The sequence below is a fragment of the Anomaloglossus baeobatrachus genome, chromosome 6 (assembly GCF_048569485.1).
Source record: "Anomaloglossus baeobatrachus isolate aAnoBae1 chromosome 6, aAnoBae1.hap1, whole genome shotgun sequence".
Lineage (NCBI taxonomy): Eukaryota > Metazoa > Chordata > Amphibia > Anura > Aromobatidae > Anomaloglossus > Anomaloglossus baeobatrachus.
Window position 1 is genome coordinate 473657133 of NC_134358.1, and position 25683 is coordinate 473682815.

General features: G+C 42.1%; 1 protein-coding gene across 2 annotated transcripts in view; it reads right to left on the reverse strand.

Moving 5' to 3' along the window:
• SNX10 (sorting nexin 10) overlaps positions 1 to 25683 on the reverse strand; it is a 66671-nt gene that overhangs the window by 12335 nt on the left and 28653 nt on the right. For both annotated transcript variants that reach the window (XM_075315341.1, XM_075315340.1), the window contains exons 2-5: positions 12334 to 12400; positions 6596 to 6679; positions 6380 to 6480; positions 5810 to 5908 (exon numbers count right to left, since the gene is read on the reverse strand). In XM_075315341.1, the coding sequence (XP_075171456.1) occupies positions 5810 to 5908; positions 6380 to 6480; positions 6596 to 6679; positions 12334 to 12357 (308 nt within the window). In that variant the 5' untranslated portion in view covers positions 12358 to 12400. The remainder of the gene's footprint in view (positions 1 to 5809; positions 5909 to 6379; positions 6481 to 6595; positions 6680 to 12333; positions 12401 to 25683) is intronic.

Genomic DNA, 25683 nt, shown 5'->3' on the forward strand with positions numbered 1-25683 from the left:
AGTCGAACCTTGGATTAAGAGTTACGGTTTGAGAGCGTTTTGCAAGACAAGCAAGGCTTTTTACAAATTTGTAACTGTTTTAGAGCAATGCTTTGCAAGAAGAACCACGCTCTGACGGCAAATTTCTGTACATATGTACTGTATATAGTATACCATTGTACAGTACAGAATATACTATATAGCATATCTATGAATTTTCATTTGTGGATACAGTATTGTACTTTCTTTCTGCTAACCAGTGCAGCACATTGCTTATATTATACCTCTCACACACCAACAATGTTATTATAAGCTAAAGTGCAGTTTAATTTAATGTTTTTTTACTGTACTGCACAGTATTTTGTATTAGTGTACTGTAATAATTTTATAAGAATACTGTACATTTAAATAAACCTATTACAGTAATACAAAACAGAATATTTTTGGGCTGTGGAACGAAATGTCTGTGTTTCAATTATTTCCTATGGGAAAATTCGCTTTGATAAAAAAAAAGTAACTTGGTTTAAGAGCGCAATGCCGGAACCAATTATGCTCGTAATCAAAGGTTCCACTGCTGTATATAAGAGCCAGGCCGATGGCTTTATAAATTCTCACCTAACGGTCACTGCGGTGGATTCTAGTCAAATGGGAGTCTGTTCTCCGGTGCCGGTGCCTCCATTTTTGGCCATCTTCGTCCTTCTTCTGAAGCCTGGGTGCATGACACATCCTATGTCATACACACTCGCCGATCCCACGCAGGTGCACTACAATACTTTGATCTGCCCTGCTCAGGGCAGATCAAAGTGCGCCTGCTCAGGACCTAAATGCTGGTGAGTGTGTATGACGTAGGATGCGTCATGCACCCAGGCTTCAGAAGGACGAAGATGGCCGAAACAGGCGGCGCCAGACAACGGAGACACCCATCTGACTAGAATCCACCACAGCGCGACCGTTAGGTGAGTATTATAAAGTGTTTATGTTTTACATGGCGGCCTGGGCTCTTATATATATACAGCATGTTAGAATGCTGTATATAAAAGAGCCCACTGGTGGTGGATGCAGCTTATAGGGCAAAAAACTGGAGACAGATTTTCTCTTTTTAAAGAGAAAAACTATATTTCATATACCGACCACCAATCACATTAGGGCTCTTGTATCAAAGCCGACCCACAATAAATGAGTCTGTGCAACGCATAATAAGAGATCAGCTTTCATTTCCTAGAAAATAGCTTTTTAAAAGTCGACCGAGTCACAGTGGACACTTCTAGCACCACACACAGATTATATTATTGTCCTAACCTTTGCATTAAACTAGACCAAATGGGCAGAGGACGCCTACGCTGTGTGGTCACCTTGCTGGACATGTTAGGCATGCCGTAATGAAAAATCATTTTCACTAAAATTCTAGTGGAATATGACGCATTTTAAGACTCATCTTTCTACCATATGCCCACCCCTACCTAGACAAAAAAAAAAAAAAATTAAAAAGTCTCGGCGCCGGATGTCAGCCATACATACAGGTGCAGGATTCAAAACATAGGGCTTGGGCAAAGCTTACTGATAACACAGCTTCCAGATCGCTGAAGTACAAGTCCAGCACATTGAATAAAGGAGTTTGAGGTCTTGAACTACTAATATAACCCCCATTCATAGGTCATGCTCCTCTATGTGTGGGTCATGTATTGCTCTGTTGCAATGCAGTCACTGCTACTTCCAATCTGGGGACCGAAATTTATCGAACTGAGCAGCGCACATCACTGGTGGGGGCAGGGCAACTTCTCAGTGACAGCAGTCTGAGCACCCTTGCTCAGATCAGGCTTCACATGCCTCCTCTGTCTGAAGCTTTGAAGTGCCCTACCTCCAGCTGCCAAGCCCTGTGATATGCTTTCTAATAATCAGCAGCACAGCACAGCCACTTCCACAGTCAAGCAGCACTTAAAGGGAATCTTTCAGCAGGTTTTTGCCACCTCATCGGAGAGCAGCATAATGTAGGCAAGGAGATTCTAAATCCAAAGATGTATCACTTAGATTACTGGCTGCAGCAGTTGTGATAATCAGTTTTTAGATTCAGTCATGCAGCAGAGCTGCAAAAGTTTGCCCTGCCCACACCAGGCTCTGTATGCACATTTCTATAGACCGAGAGCTGCTAATCACAGTGGGAGGGGGCATGCTGTGACTGAAGTAGTCTGGCAATGTTAATCCCAGGTGATAAAACTGTCATAAGTAAACAGCACACAGGGTAATAAATAACATCATTAAATTCTGTGTGTCAGCATCTATCTCCTGCGGTCTTCAGATTGAATAGCAAAAATCTGCTAACAGATTGGTCTGCCAGAACATGACCCGGTTACAATTGAGCGTTCTAGTAGTAGGGCCACCAACATTTCTAATAGCAGAACTTTCCTTTTTACAAAAACTACCTAAGCAGCTATCAGCACACCTAAATGTTCAGCCCCATAGTGGTACTGTTCATATTGTATAATAGAAAAAAAGAGAAAAGTTTAAGAAAGTTGGTTACATTGAACATTTCTTTCTACTAGATTAAAAAGAACCCTAAGACATTGATGGTGTGCCACAATGCTGATCAGCCTTATTGCCTCTCTTCAAGTACGCTCACATGGACGTATGACTCGGACAATTATCGGATCGCATCACCAGGCACAGCTGGCTTCTCTCCCGACAGGAGCGGGTCTGCTGCATGTATTTCTATGCAGCTGAAACGCTCCTGTCCAGAGAGTTTTCGGCCATACTGGGTGATGCTGATGCGACACTCGCCGAGTCACTCGCAAGTGTGACTCCGGCCTTAAAGGGAGCTTTTTCTCCAATTTGTTGTTAGGGACTGTGCACTCGTTGCAGTTTTGTTATAGTTTTTTGTGGAGTTTTGCCACAACACCTTAAGGATTTCATGATGCCAGCAAAGTGAATGAGAATCCTGAAGTCTCATGCATATGTTGCTAATTTTTTTCCTTGCAGATTTAAATCTGCAGCATGCCAACTTTGTCAGTGTTTTTATAGCTGGAGTAAGATTTGGGACGAGGTCCACCCACTCATCAGTCATTCCCGTTTCATTACGAGGCATATGACTTACATGCCACCCAGATCCCTCATCAACACCTCCGTGCGGAGCGCCAATCTTGATAAATTGGGGCCTATGACTATCCTCAGAGTCATCCACATTTGTATAGGCTGAGGAGTTCATGTCTGGGCACGTCTTCTGGTTCACGGTCTATTCTGGATTATGGCGATCTACCGTCTGGAAAAAAAATCGCTTACACCACGTACTGGTCAATAGAGAACAAAGGACTTCAGAAACGTTTTCTCTTAGCTCAAATAATTTCTTGTCAAAATCCAGAACACATCCCAAGAGGAAAACGTAAATGCTTTCCAGCTACGTCCCTCAGCTGGGATCTGTTCTGGGCAAGAAATGTACAGATAGAACCGAGAAAAGACTATACAGGTCTGGGGTCTAACCATTTTCCTTTTCCTTACAAGGAACTGGAGTTTAATCCCAACAGCAAATAGATTATTTCTTTAAAAAAAAAAAATATAGTCAGATTTACTCTGTGGTTGGAGATTTCCTTTACACAGTTCTGGCATTTGATCAAGCTTGGATCCATTTATTTTTGGTGCGGGAGGGGGGTTATTAGGTGTGAACCGAAAGTCTACATAGTGGGGATATTCCTAACTAAAATATATATGTTTCACCTTTTTGTAACAAATATTCAGATTTGTAGGAGTCAGACCATTTTGAACTCCACCAATAACTATGAGGATCCCTAGTCCTCTGATCCCCCTCTCTCAGCCACAAGACAATGGGCAAGGAGAAGTCTGAAAAATTATGTGGTTGAACATGCAACCTGCAGCAATCTATTGAGAACTTTATTTAGAAAGGTTTGCCAAAAGAGAAAATGTGTAAAGGCTTGGGAGATTAGGCTTAATGTGGAGAAATGTAAAGTTCTACATGTCAGGCACTGATAATATAATATGAGGGCAACATATGTTCTAGGTGGAGTAAAACTAGGAGAGTCACTTTTAGAGAAGGATCCGGGTATACTTGTATGTCACAGTCTAAATAGCAACATGTAATGTGAATTGGCTACTTCTAAGGCCAGCAGGATATGCTCATGTATTAAAAGAGGCATTAACTAGTAGGGACATAATACTACCACATCACAAAGTGTTTGTGCAACCCCATCTGGAATATGCACTTTAGTCCGCGTTACCAGTTCATAGAAAAAAAAAAAAAGGTCCTGGAATTAGAAAAAGTACAAGGAAGAGCCACTAAACTGATAATCCGTACGGAGGATCTCTGATACGAGGAAAATTTGGAACAATTACATTTATTTGGTCTTGATAAAAAGATGAATAAGAAGGGACAATAAATTAGTAAAAGTACGTAAATAGCCCAAATAACAGTATGATCTAAAGCGGTTTAATGTAAAAACCCAGGGCAATCCGTCAGCCTGGAGGGGAAAAAAAAAAAAAAGTTTCAATTTTTAGACGAGAACTATTAATCTGTGTGATAGTGTGTTTCCAGCTGGTCCGATCAAGACCCCTCGATGGTTAATTCAAATGGCTTAGATGTTTGTGTTTTTTTTTTTTTTAAATTACTTCTATACATGTGTATAAATTTGTGGCTCTGAATGTTGATCCTGTTGACAGAGGCTCGGGATCAGGAGGGAAAAACTTGCTCTTAGGGCTGACTGGATCATGCATTATGGATGTCCCTATAGCCTACCCTTCAACCGCTCTGATCTCTTAGTTGAACATAAATGGACATGTGTCTTAGCTGTACTATGTAACAGCATGTTATGACCTGCTGAAGGATTGCGACTATTCCACAAGACATCTCTTGCTATGGAGTTTTCTGACCCATGACCCATATCTGCAGAAACCATAAAAATGCAACGCCAAATAAAATGTGTGAACAAGTGACTGCTGCCATAACTTGCAGCACTCTGTAAGCGCCAAGACATATGCAAACAGAGAATATATGAAATATAAGCGACATTAATGCTATATAGAATATACATAGAAAATGAAGGTTCTTTGTGCAAAAAATTGGCCAATTCTTGTGTGCCCATCAACCGCGGCAAGGTGACCTTTCTCCGATGGGACACTATACTAGTGTCGTGTCTCTCCTGGACTAAGAGTCTACAAGTATATGGGCATCTAGTCTAGGATCTAGCACCATTTAAAACCACCATGTGGCTGATGAGCGGAGACTACAGTCAAAATAGGGGGCTATCTACACCCCCAGTATATACCGCAAAACCCAAAAAACTGCATCTCAAAAAAACAACAAAAACATGTGAACAGGAGCCATATCTTGTCATATCTTTTTATGACAGGGCAACACACACACACACACACAATTCTTCATAAACAGGTATACTTCGACTTTTGTTACAGTGATTTAATGTATTCTATGAACAGCGAATCATTTGATTCTTGAACTCTGGCAGTAAAATGCAGCGTGCCGGCTCTGACATCAATACGTCATTCTTGTACCTTACATGAACGCAGCAGACATAGTAAAGGCAGATCCACGGCCTGTTCTGATAAGAATTTATAACCTATGTGTAGACCGCATATGTATATGTGGGTTAAAACAAGGACATAGGGTTATGTAGAGGACAGACTGCACAAGGCAAGAAGCGTTCACAGCTCCACCTTCTATATAATTACTCCAAACACTCATTCCCTGGAGGGGGAAGGGCGATTCAAGAGTGGCGACTGCAGAAATCCCATATACTATGACGGCAGCCGCTAGATGGCTCTGTTACACAGGACATGAATTTTCAGGCACTTTGAGAGAAACCGTACTTACTTATTCAAAAATTCTTGCAAGCCGCGAACGCGCTGCTCCACATTGTGCGCATTGTTGATATTAAAAAAAGGGATTTTGGGTGGCAGTTCTGGCAGCTCACTGAAAGAAAGAAAAGTAAGGGCATGGTTTATTGGAAAAAAAGAATACGATTCAATAATTAAATCTCTGCAGACTTGGAACGGATTATATTCCTTTGGCTTCTAGTGTGTTGATCTATGCCAAAATTCTGCTCTTTTAAAAATATTGGTGCAGAAAAGTGTAGAATAAAACAATCTAGTATTGTGGAATAATGTTTTGCGGCGTAATATTTTCTATAGTTCATACACGACCCTCCTGGAATAGTAAAGTGCTACAGAATACGTTGGCGCTATAGAAATAAGTTATAAAAATGCGTTTCGCCCTTTTGTAGAATCCAATAATGTCTGACGGACAGACCTACAAAGTTACTTAACCTTTTACTTTTGAATCCTGAACTTAATGTTAACATTAATAAGGAAAATATCTATATATCTCATTTAAGTATGCAAATAAATGATATGCACGCACACATGAAATGGCACAGTCACTCACATCAGCACTGCGTTACTCTGAAGTTTCTGGCGCAACCACACAAATTCTCGGAATCTTCTTCGGACCCGGGAGGTTTTCACTGTGAAGCACATACTGTTCGTCTGCCAAGACATTTAATAACAGATGTCAGGATACTTACATATATATCTTCCGAGAGGGTTCATAACATGAGTGCTCAAATCATCCAAACTTAAAAAAATTAAAATTAAGACTTACATGAATGCAGATCTCATAATCCAGGTAGTGATGCCAATCATGCTTCTGTATTTTAGGATCTCGCACCCAAACGCTGATAGTTTCCTGTAAGAGCATAATGTAGAGTCACAGCACGAAGTAAGCTTCACGAGGACAAGCTCGAAAATGCCGAGGAGCAAAGAGGAAGTGGATTTATAGGCTTCCAAAGCAGAAGGAAAAAAAAAAAAAACCTCAATGATGAAGTCACCAGACTAGATAGGACTTGGAATTTCTGCCTTAAGCTTAAAGTCTTCACAAGAGGTTTCCAAGATTGCATCAGGACTGACCCCAGCAAATGTACTTCTAAGGGGGAATTATCCAACAATGGAGGACTGTTCTCAAGAGATCAAACAAAGTTGTATAATGCCATGCAGCCAGAGGACAGAAGAAATGTAGTGTAAAACTATATCTATATATCATAATTAGGTTTATAAGAATATGAACAAACGTTCTGTCCATTGCTATAAACCAAAAAAACAAGAATATGTATGTATACTAGAGAGATAAGACTGGGAGCACCGCTGTGTATGTAAAACTGAAGGGAACACAAAGCTACACTAGTTACTAGTGTTGAGCGGACCCGGATCGGCACAATCCGGATCCGCACGGTTTGAGCGGCAGATACGAGTCCGACCCGGAATTCCGGGTGCACGATCCGGCGATCTCTCTCTCGATCTCCCTCTACTCGTCCCCGGATTCCACTCCCCATTGACATATATAGGGCAGAACTCCGGATCTGATCCGGACTTCTTTCTCAACCTGCCGGGTAGCTGACGGACCTGGATTTTTCCCTATCTGCTCAACTCTACTAGTTACCCTTCATAGTCACACACTCTGGTGGGAGAAGTCCAACCTCTGAGGACACCAAAGAATGGCAAACCCTAGCCGTATGCCACCAATTTATAAACAGACAGGGAAAAAGCTGTGGATATAAGGAGCGCAATAGGGTCTTACCAGTGTAAAATATGGTGACTTGTAATAGGAAAACCGCTCACCTGGAAAGGTTGTGAGACTCACAACCAGTATAGAGACATAACCGCTGCAGCCGATCCCACGTGCCAAAGGCAGAAGCAAAACAAAAACCAGGATAATTGTGGTATACTTTGTGCTGCTGTACAAAGCAGGGCTGTGGAGTCAGTAAGCCAAACCTTCGACTCCGACTCCGACTCCTCAAATTCTCTTGCACCGACTCCGACTCCGACTCCTCAAATTCTCTTGCACCGACTACGGCTCCGGCTCCGGCTCAGACTCCGGCTCCTACATATATTGCTTATAGTTAGGTGAAAAATTTATTGTAGTACATGAATATGTGTATGTGAACATCAGACATTTAATAATTTTTATGATACAATAATCAAGATATTTGGATAGAACATAAAATATATTTATTGGAATACAACTGTAGAACACAAAAAACTGTAATAAATTGTAAATATGTAATACACTATGTAATATACAGTAGATTACATATATATCTTGTGTGTGTGTATATACACTGTATATATATATATATATATATATATATTATATATATTACATATTTACAATTTATTAGTTTTTTTGTGTTCTAAAGTTGTATTCCAATAAATATTTTATGTTCTATCCAAATATCTTGATTATTGTATCATAAAAACAATTAAATGTCTGATGTTCACATTGTACTACAATAAATTTTTCACTTAAATATAAGCATTATACTAAATGTTGTTATTTAGTAAAATATTCAGCACATTCTGCATTGCACTCCTGTCCCCAATTTATTATATATTTTAGGAGTCGGAGTCGGTGCATTTTATACCGACTCCGACTCCACCAAAATGAGCTCCGACTCCGACTCCACGACTCCGACTCCACAGCCCTGGTACAAAGAATCACTTCAAATAAAAGCAATGGTGATGGTTTATTCTACGCGGTTCGAAGAGATATCCCCTCTTCTTCCTGAGAATTTTCTTCTTCAGGATTTTCCTGAGGAAGAAGAGGGGATATCTCTTCGAAACGCGTAGAATAAAACCATCACCATTGCTTTTATTATTTGGAGTGATTCTTTGTACAGCAGCGCGAAGTATACCACAATTATCCTGGTTTTTGTTTGACCATTTTATAACAAGCAAGCTTACACTATAATCAAATATCATTGTTCCTTCAACACAGGTTCCAAGTCTAAAATTACAGAAAACTCGAATTTTCCTTTTTTTTTTTAAATGTGGTACAACATAGTATATGACTAGTCCATTAATTTTAGCGTCCATTTGACTCCTGTCCGTGGTTCACTAAAATGTTGATGTGTAATAAGTGTAATGTAAATGTAATGTGTAAAGCGATTTTGTGGTTAATATTCACAATCGATGCCCTATCGCGACTCATCGCAGAAAAATCACTTTCTACTATTTGAAAGCGGAACAAAAGGGGAACAGAAATACTACAAAAACATGCCATTTCATTTTACTCTATGGAGTAGACGGATACATGCGATATCTTGGGGAACTTCAAATCACAACAAAGTGTCCTTAAACACAAACAACACAGCACAATAATGTCTGGAGACATGGGTTAATGGTGTATAGCGGTAGGTAGTCGTTATCACCCTACCTACACAATCACCAGTATAGAGCAGTTGTTCCCAGTACCATAGAGCAGTGGTGGAGCATAGACACTGCCTCTCCATCCTGACGGGGACAAGAGTGCCCCAAACATGGAAGGCAGTTAGTCCCAAGCGGTTAGGACCCCAAGGATGTAAAAGTTACCATCTATCTTATGGAAGAGTGACAACTTTCTTCCACGTGGAATACCCCATTAAAATCACACAAAACTTTTAGTGAGCCACGGACTGGAGTTAGATGGCCACTAAAATTAGTGGACTAGTCATGTCTGCAAATTCTGCCTTTATAAGCTTGTTATAATTGCGGATGTACTCAAGGCTGCCCGTCATTAAATGCCTCATTGGGCTCAATAAAATGGATGACAATAGCCATGCTGGTCAGTTTGCAGTCTTTGCACACACAGACAGCAAATTAGCCAAAAATGCACCAGTTTGAACTGTGCTTAAGAAACCTTGAGCTAAGAGAATGTGGTGACAGCTCATCAGAAGGTAAATCATTAATAGTTTCCTACATGAAACGTGTCCTATCTGGGTCTTATCCTTCAACTTTTTCTTTGAAAGGTAAAATTTGTGCAAATCCAGAGAAAAGACCATAAAACTGAATTCCTGACATGAGCCACATCAAAGCTCTAGTGAGTACACACGAGATAGAAGCAGGGTGATGGTTCACAGCTAGTGAATAAATATGTGACGGGTATACAATGGCATATTGTAGCCCAAGTCCTTCATACAGGGCCCAGGCCTGAACTACTGAATGAATACATGACGCGTGTACGATGGTATATTGTAGCCCATGTCCTTCATACTGGGCTCCGGCCTGAGCGATTGTCAATTTTTTTCTCCCCTGCCAGCTACACAACGATATCAGAACACTTTGGCCCCGAGTGATCACTGCCTTTAATTCAGTTTTTGTCTAATTCAGTCTTTTTTGCACCCAATTATTCTATTTGCCCTTTTTCAGTCTGTTATTGCCTGTTGTGTTTTGTTTTTTTTTTTTGCTTTCCGCCTTTGTGGGCGGAGCTTTAAGATTCCAGATTCTTTCTGCCTATCCATTGTGACTTAAAAGTCAAAAATTTGGTGCAAATCTACTTCAGTCGCTCCTTGGTGTATTTTTATGGATATTTAAAAAAAAATAAATAATTATATATCTTTGTTTTGAGAGCTTTTGAAGAAGATGCAACTTTGATTAAAAAAAACAAAAAAAACAAAAACAACCCCAAACACCTATCTTTTACTTTCCACCAAATTCATGAGCGTTGTATGCCATTTTGATGAATAAAATGTCAGTTAATACTTCCAGACCCCCTCAAAAAATAGAAAAATAAAATGCAAATGATGAGTAAATGTAAAATATATGTGAAAATAAAATAAAATTCCTGATTTAATAAAAAAATAAAATCAATAATTTCACCAATCCTAAATAAAACTCTACAAAACCCTTCAAGATGTAAGGCAAGATGTAAGGCTCAATAGATCCAAGGATTGATGAAACATTGCCCATGTCAAGCTCCCCCCACACTCCAAAAAAAAACAAAACAAAAAAACCCCAAAACATTTAGCTAGCTGTTTAAACTAAATGTTTAAAACACTTTAAAGGACACGTGTCATGGGCCAAAACATAGTTTACCTGCAAATATAGGGATATTCTGCAGATAAAATGCTGTCTGGCCACTTAACTACAGGGAGGAAATTAACGTCTTTCCTCCCTGCAGCCTCTCCAGTTTGAAGGAGTTAAGCTGGGTTCACACTAAGCGACAGCGACAACGACGTCGCTGTTACGTCACCATTTTCGGTGACGCAACAGCGACCTTGTAAGTCGCTGTTATGATCGCTGCTTAGCTGTCAAACACAGCAGAAGCAGCGATCATAACGTCGCTGTGCTACATGTGCAGAGAGCAGGGAGCCGCGCTTAGCGCTGGCTCCTTGCTCTCCTAGGTACAGTACACATCGGGTTAATTAACCCGATGTGTGCTGCAGCTACATGTCACAGTGCAGAGAGCAGGGAGCCGCGCGCACTGCTTAGCGCTGGCTCCTTGCTCTCCTTGCTACAGTATACATCGGGTTAATTACCCGATGCGTACTGCAGCCACATGTGCACAGAGCAGGAGCCGGCACTGGCAGCAAGGGCGGAGGCTGGTAACGAAGGTAAATATCGGGTAACCAGGGAAAGGTCTTCCCTTGGTTACCCGATGTTTACGCTGGTTACAGCTTACCGCAGCTGCCAGACGCCGGCTCCTGCTCGCTTCATTTCGTCGCTCTCTCGCTGTCACACACAGCGATGTGTGTGTCACAGCGGGAGAGTGACGACCAAAAAATGAAGCTGGACATTCAGCAACGACCGGCGACCTCACAGCAGGGGCCAGGTCGTTGCTGGACGTCACAGACAGCGACGGGACGTCGCTGCAACGTCACAGAAAAATGGTGACGTAGCAGCGACGTCGTTGTCGCTGTGTGTGACACCAGCTTTACAGTGACCACTAGCTATTCTGTAAGCGGCGGCTGAAATCACTCCCTGTCAACGATTGACAGTCTGCTCTGCAGAACATCTGGACAGAGCGTTGTCAAAATGCCAAAAAATGATTTCAGCCGCCACTCACAGAATAGTGAGTGGTGACTGCTCTGTACGCGCTCCTGTAAAAGTGAGTGGCTACAGAGAAAATATAATCTCATTTCCTCCCAGTAGCCATGCTTTTAGTGTGGTGGCAAGGCAGCATTTACCTATAGATTAACCCTATATCAGATTGTGGGGTTTTTGCACATGATTTGTTTAAAAAGGAACCAAACACATGCATCAAGAATTAAACCAGGCTGTATAATGATGGCCTATTTCAAATCAAAAAATAATACATTTTGTGGGATGGCGCATATTATTATTATTATATATATATATATATATATATATATATATATATATATATATATATATATATATATATATATATATATATATATATATATATATATATATATTTTATTTTTTTTATAACACAACATTGTTGAGTATCATTGTGCTTGATTCATATACAACCCTCAATTACAACCAAGGACACTTCGCCTGTGGAAAAAAAAAGTGCATATTACAACATTAGTGGAAACCCACTTCTCTTGAATGGTGACTTACGCCTTTCCGGTCCTTTGGCAGCATACTTCACAGAAGTCAAGAGTGGTAAAGAGTATAAAAAAATGGCCTAGAACACAAAAGAACACTGTTTAACGTCACAGAGTATAACAAATCCTAAACATACAGAGAAAGCCTTGTCCCAACACTTGTACATGGACGCAATGCAAACTTTATTAACAAAGCGGGGGGGGGGGGGGGGGGAATAAGAAAAATCAAGAACACTAAAAAAGTACTGAAGGAACAGAATGATACAATCAGCACCAACACTTCAGTACTATAGTTTTATACACGAGGCCCATGGAGATCCACGTGCGTCACTGCGCCATTTAAAAAAATAAATACCATAAATAAATTACAACAATGGAAACAAAACCACTCATTACTGCCGGAGTAAAGGTCCAGTCACACTAAGCAACTTACCAGCGATCCCAACAAAGATAGGGATCGCTGGTAAGTTGCTAGGAGGTTGCTGGTGAGCTGTCACACTGCGACGCTCCAGCGATCCCACCAGCAACCTGACCTGGCAGGGATCGCTGGAGCGTGGCTACACGAGTTGCTGGTGAGCTCACCAGCAACCAGTGACCAGCCCCCAGCGCCGCGTGGAAGATGCTGCGCTTGGTAACTAAGGTAAATATCGGGTAACCAACCCGATATTTACCTTGGTTACCAGTGCACGCAGCTACACGTGCAGAGCGCAGCGCACACTGAGCGCTGGCTCCCTGCTCTCCTAGTTACAGCACACATGGGGTTAATTACCCGATGTGTGCTGCAGCTACATGTGCACAGAGCAGGGAGCAGCGCACAATGCTTAGCGGTGGCTCCCTGCTCTCCTAGTTACAGCACACATCGGGTTAATTACCCGATGTGTCCTGCAGCTACATGTGCACAGAGCAGGAGCCGGCACTGACAGTGAGAGCGGCGGAGGCTGGTAACAAAGGTAAATATCGGGTAACCAAGGACAGGGCTTCTTGGTTACCCGATGTTTACAGTGGTTACCAGCCTCCGCAGAAGCCGGCTCCTGCTGCCTGCACATTAGTTGTTGCTGTCTCGCTGTCACACACAGCGATCTGTGCTTCACAGTGGGAGAGCAACAACTAAAAAATGGCCCAGGACATTCAGCAACAACCAACGACCTCACAGCAGGGGCCAGGTTGTTGCTGGATGTCACACACAGCAACATCGCTAGCAACGTCACAAAAGTTGTTCGTTAGCAGCGATGTTGCTAGTGATGTTGCTTAGTGTGACGGGGCCTTAAGCCTGTATAGATCCTCAAGGTGAATCCCAAAGTCCAGCAAGGTTCATGACATATTATAGAACAAAGCAGCGAAAGAATCCAGCTGGACTTCAAAGGATAAATTAAAAAAAAAACAAAAAAACAACTTTTCTTTATGTCATCTTGATTAAAAAATATCCATAATAAGTATAAAGACACCGGCTTGTACATACTGATAGATGGCAGATGTATACCACACTTTACGCGTTTCGGCGGGACGCCTTCTTCAGGTCATAGTCATGTCCACACTTTATAAATGTGTACCCTGAGCAAAGAACCATCCCACATGTTCTTAATTAAATTGGGAAGTATACATTGCTCAAGTAGAATCACAAATGCAGAGAAAAAACAAACTACAATGATATATGACCATGAAGTAGTCATCTACCCTAATGAAATTCAGAAGATATTCATCCAGACAAAAATACATACAAATATATTATAATTTCATTTTCATTAAACAGTTTTCACTAAATATGTATGAAATCTAAATATACAGTTCTATTAAGGAGTATAAAAAGCATTTATTACAGCAGAGACCCCTCAGTAATTACTAATTAATTCTCTATTTTCTGTTTTTTTATAATTTATATATTAAAACCTAACCCCTCATATAATTAGTTACCTGTTAATATTGAGAAAACATTTTTTTAACCTATCAATAGCACAAAATCAAAATCATGTCTGCTATTCAGTCCTTTAAGAAAATGAGTATCCAACAAAAATCCATCAAGGTTTTTTTTTTCTCTATTTGTGATTCTACTTGAGCAACATGTACTCCCCAATTTAATTAATTTATTAAGAACATGTGGGTTGGTTCTTTGCTCTGTGTACACATTTATAAATATCCTTTTAGTGTGGACATGACTATGACCTGAAGAAGGCGTCCTGCCGAAACGCGTAAAGTGTGGTATACATCTGCCATCTATCAGTGTGTACAAGCCGGTGTCTTTACATTTACTATGGATATTTTTTAATTAAGATGAAAGAAAAGTTTATTTATCCTTTGGAGCCCAGCTGGATCCTTTTGCTGTTTTGTTCTATAATTTCAAATAAAACATGTACAGAGTTTTACTAAACCTTCATATGGATATTCTTAGCTGGAGTCATGCAAAGGGGATTTAATGTAAACTTACCCTTTTGGAAACTTTAAAGAATAAAGCTGACATTGTGAGGACATGAGGAATAAGACCATTTTTGGCATCGTGAGACTTATCTCCTGCTTATTCACTAGTTTTCCTCTCTGAAGACCAAAATATTCAGCTGTCTCCAAACTGATGAATGGATACTTACTGCTTGGATGTCTCTTTGTAGTGTATGGGAGTGATGAGGCATCTCCTGTCTATGTAGCACATGTTCAGAAGTAGATATATGTAGGGTATTATAATGCAGTACTGAGCAGTGTAGCTGTGAATCAAGCTCTGGGATAAACACAAAAAAAGCTTAAGTCCTCACTGTACTTTCCCTCCAAAGACAGCAGACTTAGGCTAGGACTACACAAGGCACTAAACCAAAGTTTGCTAAATGTAGTTGCTACATCAAAATTCCATACACATCAATAGGAGTTGTCGCGGGCGGGGAGGAGGCCGCCGCCGCCGCGCTCTCGCTAACGCTCGGGTCCGGCGCTGCTGCTCGGTGGCTCGAGCGGTGGGCCGGATCCGGGGACTCGAGCGACGATCCTCGCCCGTGAGTGAAAAGGGGATAGTTTTTGGGGTTTGGGAAGTCGGTCCGTGACACCACCCACGGTTTGTGGTGAGGTTGGGACACCACCGCTGCTCTGGACGGGGATCCCGGGAGCGATGACAGGGAGCAGCCGAGATGTTTCTCTCCCCTCCGTGGGTAGGGGGTTTTGGTGGTCCCGGGGCCCGGTGAGGGTAACTGGACAGTGGATGGCAGGGTTTGGTGAGGTGCAGGGTCGCGGGGGCATTGCGGTGCCAGACGGCACGGTGGTACTCACTCAGCCAATAACGTATACTGAGTCTCTGGTAAAACAAACGGCTGGATGGACGGGTCCCGCAGCCGGCTGCGGTGGTCACTCCCGGTAGGTTGGCAGTGACTGCCTTTCCCTGCACCTGTAGTGTGTTTTCGGCCCCGATGGCTTCCCACCGGTAACCGGCTTCCCACCGGTAACCCGCTCCCCAGCGTGGATAGATGCCGAGGGAGCCCCTTTTGCCCGCAGGCTCTAGCCCTGGGAATTGTAGCCTTGGCGGTGACTGTATTTCCCTTCGCGGTTGCCTTCAAAAATCGGGTCTTTGCTGCTGGAAAACCCCGGAGGTTCCCGTCGCTAACGGATTTGACCGGTTTTACGGCGACTCCAAGCCTGGTCGGGGTCCGTAGGCCCTTCCGGATTGTGCTGGCTTCTCTTCGCTCCCCGGTTCGGTACCGGCGGGCCACCGCCCGTCCACGGTCCTACGGTTCCGCATCGATCGGCCCCTCCTGCAGATGGTCACCACCGTCTGCCAACCTTGCTGTATGTGCCCGGGCCACGTACCCGGACACGGTCAGTCTGCTCCTCACTTGCCACTTACTCCTTCCACTTCCATCTCCCTAACTGTTCTGACTTCCTTTCCCACCTCCAGGACTGTGAACTCCTCAGTGGGTGGGGCCAACCGCCTGGCTCCACCCCACCTGGTGTGGACATCAGCCCCTGGAGGGAGGTAACAAGGATTTGTGTGTGACTGATGTGCCTAACCGGGGCGTGGGGTGTGTTGTTGCAGTACCTGTGACGTCCTGGCTTGTCCAGGGCGCCACAGAGTCACTTTGCAACAAGTCACAAAACACCCAACTGATTAGGATTTTTGTTGCGGTACCCTCATGGTTGCATTGAACCCCATTGACTTGTACTGCCCTGTAGCAGTGACCTGTAGTAAACTATGGGCACCCGACTTGTATTGTGGCCAAAGTTGCTGTGTAGCCATATCCGATATCAGACACCACCTCACGGTCCTAAAAGTCTATCTTGTTTGATCAAATCGGGTTTTAGAGGTTTTTCACAGCTATGACTTCAGGGAGTAAGATGGTAAGGAGTGCCTTAGGTAAGACATCACAAGGTTTCCTTTATTGGCATGTACTTCTGATTCATGCAGTTTGCGCAAAAGGACCATGACTATTTAAAAGGGGAGGTCTAAAGACAAGAAATTTTCTTCTAAATCCCTAGTGTCACAACCTAAAACTAATTTCTAATAGGCTTACATTCAAAATTGTCTACCCTTTTCCCAACTACACTAACTGCTATTATATTTTTTTCCCTACTTCCAGTCTGATGACGCTTTGTTTGAAAATCACAGTGAATGCTGAGATATGCCAACGAAGCACCATCAGTGTGCAGAGGCTGCGGTCCCTGTCTCTGCTCCCTCTCTGAAATGAAGCATGAGCAGTGATGCTTATTTCAAGGGCTGGGCTAGTCCCTGCACAATGTGCATTATGTGATATGCACAATGACCGCACACTCTGTTGGCTGTGATTAACAGTAGAGAGTCACCAACAGAGCGGTGTCAGAATACCAGCGTGCAGAGACCAGTGACGTCACTTGATGGGATGACGTTTGTCTCTGCATGCTGGGTATCTTGACAACTCTATTACTGGCTAGTTACTGCTGATCTGAGCTGACAGAGTGCACAGTCATTGTGCACATTGCAGAGCACAGGGACTCCAGCCCTTGAAATAAGCAGCTTTTGCCCCCTGATGACATTTCATTTAAGTATCCCAGAATGCACTGGGATTCTCAAACAAAGTCATCAGAGGCCATAGGAAAAAAAAATACAATAGAAGTTTATATGCTGTAGTTAGAGAGGGATAGGGAATTTTTAATGCAAGCATATTATAAATTAGTTTAGATTACAGCACTACATAGATGGGGGATTTAGAGGAAATTTCCTTTGCCTTTGGTCCTCCCCTTTAAAGACCTTAAAATGCACCAATGACACAGTATGGGAATATTTTTAGTTTGGTCACACATGTAACAGCAAATGGTACTGTCAAAAAGGGAAGCACAGAAATACTGGTCACTGTATATCCTTTAACTGAAATATTGCACAAAGTGATTACATAAAATTGGAAAAGTAACCACAAGGATTTCACAGTAAAATATATACATATATACACTGTGTATAAAAACACAACCTTCCTGTACAAGGCTAAATGAACCAGTGATGTTGCACCCCAAGAGAACAAAACACACAGCAACCACTGATGGCTTTCATTTTTAAAGGGAAACGGTCACCAGATTTTTGCTACCAAAGATGAGAGCAGCATAATGTAGGGAAAGACCCTGATTCCAGCGATCACTAGTAAACCTACGGCTAGGTAGTCCAAACACACCAGCACTGATTGGCAGTTTTCTGGCTTTGCACAGTGCACACAGAAAGCTGCCAATCCGTGATGTGGGCTGGGTTATACAGAGCTCAGCATTCAGATAGCTGGTAAATCTGCAGTAGAGAAAACCGTGATTTTAATCAACCTGCAGCAAGCAGCTAAGTGATACATCACTGGACTCAGGGTCTGTCTCCGATATGATACTCTCAGAAAGGAAAGCAAAACCAGAGGACAGATTTCTTTCAAAATGAATGTAAAAAAGGAAAGGCTGTTCTGTGGTTGCGATGGGTAAAGACCGTTTAATCTGCTGCACATTTTTAAAGCCCATATTTATGCCTTAGAGCAGTGATCCACAGATCTGGAAACTGGACTGAGACAGTTTGAGTCTTTTTGCTGATCTCCATTGGAGCAGGTTCAGATGAGCAAATAAAAAAAAAAAAATCTTTTTTCGTACGTATGTCATTGTGGTTTTTTTTTTGGACATCAACAGTTTAAAGGGGACCTGTCACCAGGGCTTTTTCCTTATAAGATGCAGCCACCACCAGTGAGCCCTTATATACAGCATTCTAGAATACTGCATGTAAGTGCCCAGGCCACTGTGTATAACTTAAAAAAGACCTTGATTATACTCACCTGCCTCCATTGTGCTCTTGCGCAAGTGCTCTTCTCTCTAACCTGCTGAGAGCAGATCAAAGTGTTGTAATGCACATGCAATCTTCACCTGCGCATTCTAGCACTCGGCGCTGCACTCAGCAGGACAGAGTGGAGTTCGTGCGCACAAGAGCGCAATGGAGGCCTCTATGTGGATGACCTAAGACATGTCATCCACATGGAGCTGGGAAGGAGAATGGCAATGGAAGGAAGAGAGCAGGTGCCGCAGAGACCAGCAATGCAGATTGGACCCGACCGCCCCACAGGTAAGTATAATAAAAGCTGTTTTTTATGTTATACAGAGCGGCCTGAACACATATATACAGTATTCTAGAATATTGTATATGAGGGCTCACTGGTGGTGGCCGCATGTTATAATGGAAAAACCTGATGACAGTTTCCCTTTAAAGGGAACCTGTCACCACTTTTTTGGCCTATAAGCTGCGGCCACAACCACCGGGCTCTTATATACAGTATAAGTGTTTTTTAGGTTATACCCCCGGCCTGGGCACTTATATACAGCATGTTAGAATGCTGTATACAACAGCCCGGTGGTGGTGGCCGCAGCTTATAGCCCGAAAAAGTGATGACAGGTTCCCTTTAACATGATCAGATAAAGTTGCCTATGTTAATAATGGCAATGTACCCATAAAAAAAAAATAGGATGCTATATGGATGTATTTAGTAGACTCAACCAAAATCCGGAAAACAGTAGTGCATGCGGTGTTATTTATTTTGTGGTTCTATTTCCATCTGCTTTTGCAGGCGCTGATACATCAACATTAACAAGAAAAGAACCACTGCATCCCTTTACATTGATGAAAAATTATATTGAACCCAAACTGGACGCTTACCATAACTGCAGGAGCATTTGCCGTTTCTTGGCCTGGCATTGTGACTATTGATGCATATACTGAAAAACCACCATCAAAAAACAGAGGCCACCAATACATGTGTATGTGCATGGGCTTCACGTGCCCGGGATTAGCGCAGTTTTGCTCTATATAGCTAATAACTGTCCATTATCTCGGTAAGAATTGAGCAATACCGGCCTCAGCTTTTAGAATACAGTATGTGTTTCTAAGTTTTTAGCTAGGCTAATAAGCTCATCCTATCAGCACAGGACGAGTGACTATTTGCCTTGAGATCCACTTAACGCGTGGTCCGGTGGGGGTGGGGTGACTGAAGAAACCGCCATCACACTTCTGAGAAGGGTCATTGCCTGAAGAATAAGCTTGTTGGTTTTCTAAGAAGGAAAACAGATGTCCCCAGTTTCACTTTCAATTAATAAAGAGCAGCATTCAGAGCACATTTTTATAGCCTTAAAGGGGATCTTCGGGAATTACACATTGATGGCCATATGCAGTATTTCCTGTAATTAGGTCTAATACAGCACAGGCTTCTGTAGCAATGGTATCATCAGAGCCGTGTACACAGAAAGAAACCTTATAAACAATGGCACTTATACTGCCTCTAAGAAAGATGTCCACATGCCTGGTCAGCTGAAAGCTATATCTTGTGACCTTCCCAAAAGCAAGTACCCCGGGCCTGGTCAGAGGGCATGATGTATTCACCAGGAAAGACGAGCCGCTGCCAGGAACTGCCAACAGCAGCAGGTTTCAATATGGAGGGAAAATCCCAAAATGTTCAACCCTTTATCACTAGAAGTCTGTCTTAAGGATCTTACAGGCATTGATGAAATTGATCAGCTAAGGCTAGTTTCACATATCCAGCTTTTCGCCGGTTTGCCGGATTCGGCGCACGCCAGTACAGTATATACAGTACAATGGCAGCGCCACAACCTCCGGGTCACATGCTCTGGTCACATGACAGCATGTAACCGGCGCTTGTCACGCTGCCACTGTACTGTATACACTGTACTGGCGTGCACCGAATCCGGCAAAAAGCCGGATATGTGAAACTAGCCTTAAATGGATCGTTCTGACTAATCACAGACTGATATTAACCCCTTAACGACCACGGGCAGTAATCTTACATCCTATCGGTCAGTGTTAAGATTGGCGCACATCTCAGCTGATTTATACAGCGGACACGTGTGCCTGCCAGGCACGAGTGGAATCGCGTTCCGCCAGTGCCTTTTAACCCCTTAAATGGCTCTGTCAATATATGCATAAGGTCATGTGATGACTCCTGTGATCACATGACTAAGGTCCTGTTCTCTGGGACCAGCGCCTCCTCTTTCAGCCATCTTGGTCTTCCTTCTTCTGAAGCCCAGGTGCATGACACGTCCTACGTCATACACACAGGCCGGTATTTAGGTCCTGCCTAGGCGCAGTATAATACTTTGATCTGCCCTGAGCAAGGTAGATCAAAGTGCGCCTGCGCAGGACCTCAGTGCCGACGACTGTGTATGATGAACAATTCGTGCATGCCGGCTTCAGAAGAAGGAAGACCAAGATGGCCAAAAGAGGAGGCGTCTGTACCGGAGAACGGTGCCACCCATTTGACTGTAGTGCACCGGAGCAACCTTCTAAGTGTTTTTCATGTTCTACACAGCGGCATGGTTCTTACATACAGCATTCTAACATGCTTGTATATAAGAGCCCAGTGGTGGTGGCTGCAGCTTATAGGCCCTTAATTTGGTGACAGGTTCCCTTTAATCTAATGTGTATGACCACCTTAAACCCGAGCTTTTATAAAATATATATTTTTTTTTGGAGGGGGGGGGGGGTTCTTTTACATGATATTTAGAAGTTTCCGAATTTAACCCCTTGATTTAACATACACGTACATCAAAAGTCATGTCCCTGCCTTTGATGCTGGCTTGTAAACAGAGCAAGCATCAATTCCCGCACACGATTTTATTAAGTCATCATGTGCCTCTAATATTCGAAAGTGGATTACTGTCAATCTCTGACACCGGTATTTAACATGCGCTGACAGGGGGGCACAATCCCTCCCACCCATCAGGGCGCCTATGATACGATTGCGGTGCGCCGTTTAGTTGGCATAACAGCCGGGAGTTCTGCTGAAGTTTACCCCCCCCACCCATGCCTGTCATGTTTCTCCTGTGAATGGTGGCCAGTATTCATAGGAGATTATGATTTCTGCTATACAGAGTGTACGATCGCAGCTTTTAGTCCCATAAAAAGACTAGTACAGAGAAGAAGAAAAAAAAAAAATCTTATCACCCCTTTTTGCCCCACTAAAAAAATAAAGCAATTACGGTAAATAAGCACTTTGTATCCCTGCATTCAGAAACGACTAATCTGTCAAAATGTAAAAACATTTTTTGGTCACCGAAACATTGCAATAAAATGGAATAAAAAGCGATCAAAACACTATATCGACTCGAAAATGGTATTAGTAAAAACTGCAGCTCACGGAGCACAAATTAAGCTTTCATTTAACCCCAGATCCCGAAAAATGAAAACATTATGAGTCATAGAAAATGGTGAACAGCAGAATAAAACAGAAAAGGCATGGAGCCGGCGGCCATGCCCCCACTATGCTCCCATTTTCTGCTGAAGCATGGAGCTTTACACTGGTCTTTGACGTAATGTCCCATACAGAAGGGATGAGGAGCAGAAACTATTTTTTTTATTTACAAGTGATCTAAAAGACACTAGAACTGCAACTGCAGTGCCAGGTCAGCTTCATAGTGTATGAGGGCAGGGACAGTACAAAAATGTTTATTTCCCTGGGAGTACCCCTTTAACACTAGAACTACTGGACTCGTGACACATATATAGAAATACATGGTGCAAAGTAGTCAAAATGACTACCTCAGTAGTTCTAGTGTTAATGTGTAAACCACTGGCAACAAAAGAGTACACCCCTAAGTGTAAATGGCCAAATTGTGCCCAGTATCAATAATTTTGTATGGCCACCATTATTCTCAGGAACTGCCTTAATTCTCCTGGGCATGGAGTTCACTAGAGCTTCACAGGAGCCACTGGATTCTTTTCCATCCTCCATGCTCAATAGGGTTTAGGTCTGGAGACATGCTTGACCAGTCCAGCACCTTTACCTATAGTTTGTTTAGTTAGGCAGTGGTCGTCTTGGAGGGGTTTGGGGTCGTTATGTTGGAATACGAAGGGAGGGGATCATGCTCTACTTCAGTATGTCAGAGTACATGTCGGCATTCATGGTTCCCTCAATGAACTGTAGGTCCCCACAGCCGGTAGCACTTCTGCTGGCCCAAACTATGCCACTCCCTCCACTATGCTTGACTGTAGGCAAGACACTTGTCTTCTACTCCTCACCTGGTTGTGGCCACACACACGTTTTACAGTACCAGCAAAGCGAAATTTCTGAAATGTAATGCACATGCTGCCTATTTTTTTCCTTGCAGACTTGCCCCTTTCAAAGCATTTTTTCATATCTGCCACGTCAATCAATTTAACGTTTATTATGGCAGCATTTTTCATTTATTCAAATGAATGGAAAAAGAAAAGTTAAAATGCATCAAAAACATGTTTTCCCTGCCCTGCCAATACTCAAAAAAAGCAAAATACTAAATGTGTATTCATAAAATAAGGATTAGGCTATATTAATAAAACTGCCGTGTGTCTGTATATATAAAAATTATGTTTGTATATGTATTTTTTTTTCACAAAAAACTTAGATCCCATAAATCATGAAGAAGAGATTCAATTAATTATCTTAACTCATTTGAAGATTATAGCCATTATAAACCTGCAGGAATGAAAGAGAAAAAAAAATGTGCCTATGACTAAGGGCTGGAATAATCTGAAACATGTAAGTAATACCAGGCTCTGGTGTGTATATATAAAATGTTACATATACACACATATATACACATATTATATATATATATATATATATATATATATATATATATATATATATATATATATATACACACACACACACACACACACACACATACATACACACACTTTTTTTAAATGTAGGGAGAGGTAGCATCAATGAATAAAATCAGAAATTTTATTATTATAGAGGGATAGAGGGATAGAGGGATAGAGGGATAGAGGGATAGAGGGATAGAGGGATAGAGGGATAGAGGGATAGAGGGATAGAGGGATAGAGGGATAGAGGGATAGAGGGATAGAGGGATAGAGGGATAGAGGGATAGCCGTTCAATTCTTTTGATTAAAAAAATAAAAAAAAATCTGGTTTTATTCGCTGATGCTGTCTTTCCCTACATTATCAAAAAATATGCCTTGTTACAAACAAAGAAACCTTGAAAGGTTATAGTAAAGAATTAAACTGACAACGTACAGTATATAAAACAAAAGAAAAACTGGTCTTGTCACATAGCTTCTGACATTCCTGCTGCCGCATTGGCACCATCATGATTGTATGACTCCCTAGATGAATGTGCTGCATTAAGCCAATTCTAGTATAAAGAGTCTTTATAAAATAAGATGTGTAAAGATTACATACCCCAAACTGGAAGAAGCGTCTATGTAATAATTCAGACCGGCAGCTGCTTCAATTTAGTTGGTGAATATCAAAGTATTAGAAAGTTTCACTTCCTTATTCACACGGAAATACAAGAACTCTATTCCTTTTTAGGAGCTGAAATCCCCATGGGTGTAACACAAAGAAAAATAAATCACAAAATAAGATTACAGGTGAAGGGAAATTCCGGACTAGTCTGCAAGACCTAAGGGGCATAACATGTGCTCCAACCTTCAGACATAGGGACTGCTAGTGAGTCTGGATGTTTGTCGACATATATAGGTCTATAAAAACCTCAGAATGGAAGCAATACTTCTAATAAATGTCTGAATATGTCAAGTGAAGGCCCTGAGCGCACTAGAAAATGGTATTTTCTTAAGAAAATTCCGCACCCTTTGAAAGAATTCCGCACCTGCAGCAAAAAAAAACGCAGCAAACCGCACCCGAAAACCGTATGCAGTTTTACCACGGTTTGTTGCGGTTTTCCCACGGGTTGTTCCTGCGTTTTTTACCATTATGTATAGCAAAAAAACGCAGGTACCTGCAGAGAAGAAGGGACATGCACACTTTTTTTTCTGCAAAAATTATGCAGCAAAACCTGTAGGGGGGGAAAAAAAAAAAAAAAAAAAGAAAAAAAAGTGCACACCTTTATTTTTTTTTTTACCATGGGTTTTGCTGGGGGATGGACTGCAGAAAGGTTCTGAACATTTTATGCAGCAATTCATGCGGCAAAACCGCAGCGTGCGCATAGGGCCTACATGTCTGTATGATAAAGTGTTGGAATCAGGAAATATATGCAAAGTGTGATGTAAACTTTGACAAGACATGTAATGTGACGTCAGGTCAGAGCATATAAAAACAAAGTCCATCCAAAAGGGGATAATCCCAGCATAAAGCGGTTAGTAAGTATCAAAAAGGCAGCAAGGCCCCGCAAGAATGCCGCGCCGCCAGGGCCGCGCAAGAATGCCGCGCCGCCAGGGCCGCGCAAGAATGCCGCGCCGCCAGGGCCGCGCAAGAATGCCGCGCCGCCAGGGCCGCGCAAGAATGCCGATGGAGATACTAGGTGACCTGCACATGCTTTTATTCTTATGGCTGCTTGTTGTTCATTTGTAAAACACCAGTGAACAAAATATTTTGTGTATTGCCATCAATCAAGAGTCCTAAGGCTTGATTCAGTTTTTATATGACAAAATTGGAGAATACAGTCATCATTTTAGTGCATATTCAAAAAGCATAAAGGAGCCATAAAGTTAATTGAAAATATTGCTCAGTCTTACTGTACACAAATAAAATAGCGAGTAACATCACAAATCAGACATGTCAGGCAAAAAAAAAAAAAAAAAAAAGTGGAGGATACATAAGCACTAACTACATATGGGATACAAGTATGAGTCTCATTAACAAGGTAGCCATAAAAGTCATTATACCATCAAACATATAAACTGTAGGAATGGCTTACCTTATCCGTGTGCACCTTACCAAAAATCTCACTCCGATCAGGGACTGGAGTAAAATTTGTGGCATAAGTAACACCCCACTCATGAATTTGTAGCGTGGGGGCCACCATGCCCAACTAAGCCTATTATGTCAGAGTTAGAGAAAAATTACGTGAAAACGCCAAAAGTCACCCAATCTTTGCAGAATTTCACATTGTGCAAAGCATTAACGCCAAGTTTCTAGTGTGAAAACTGATAGATCCAGAC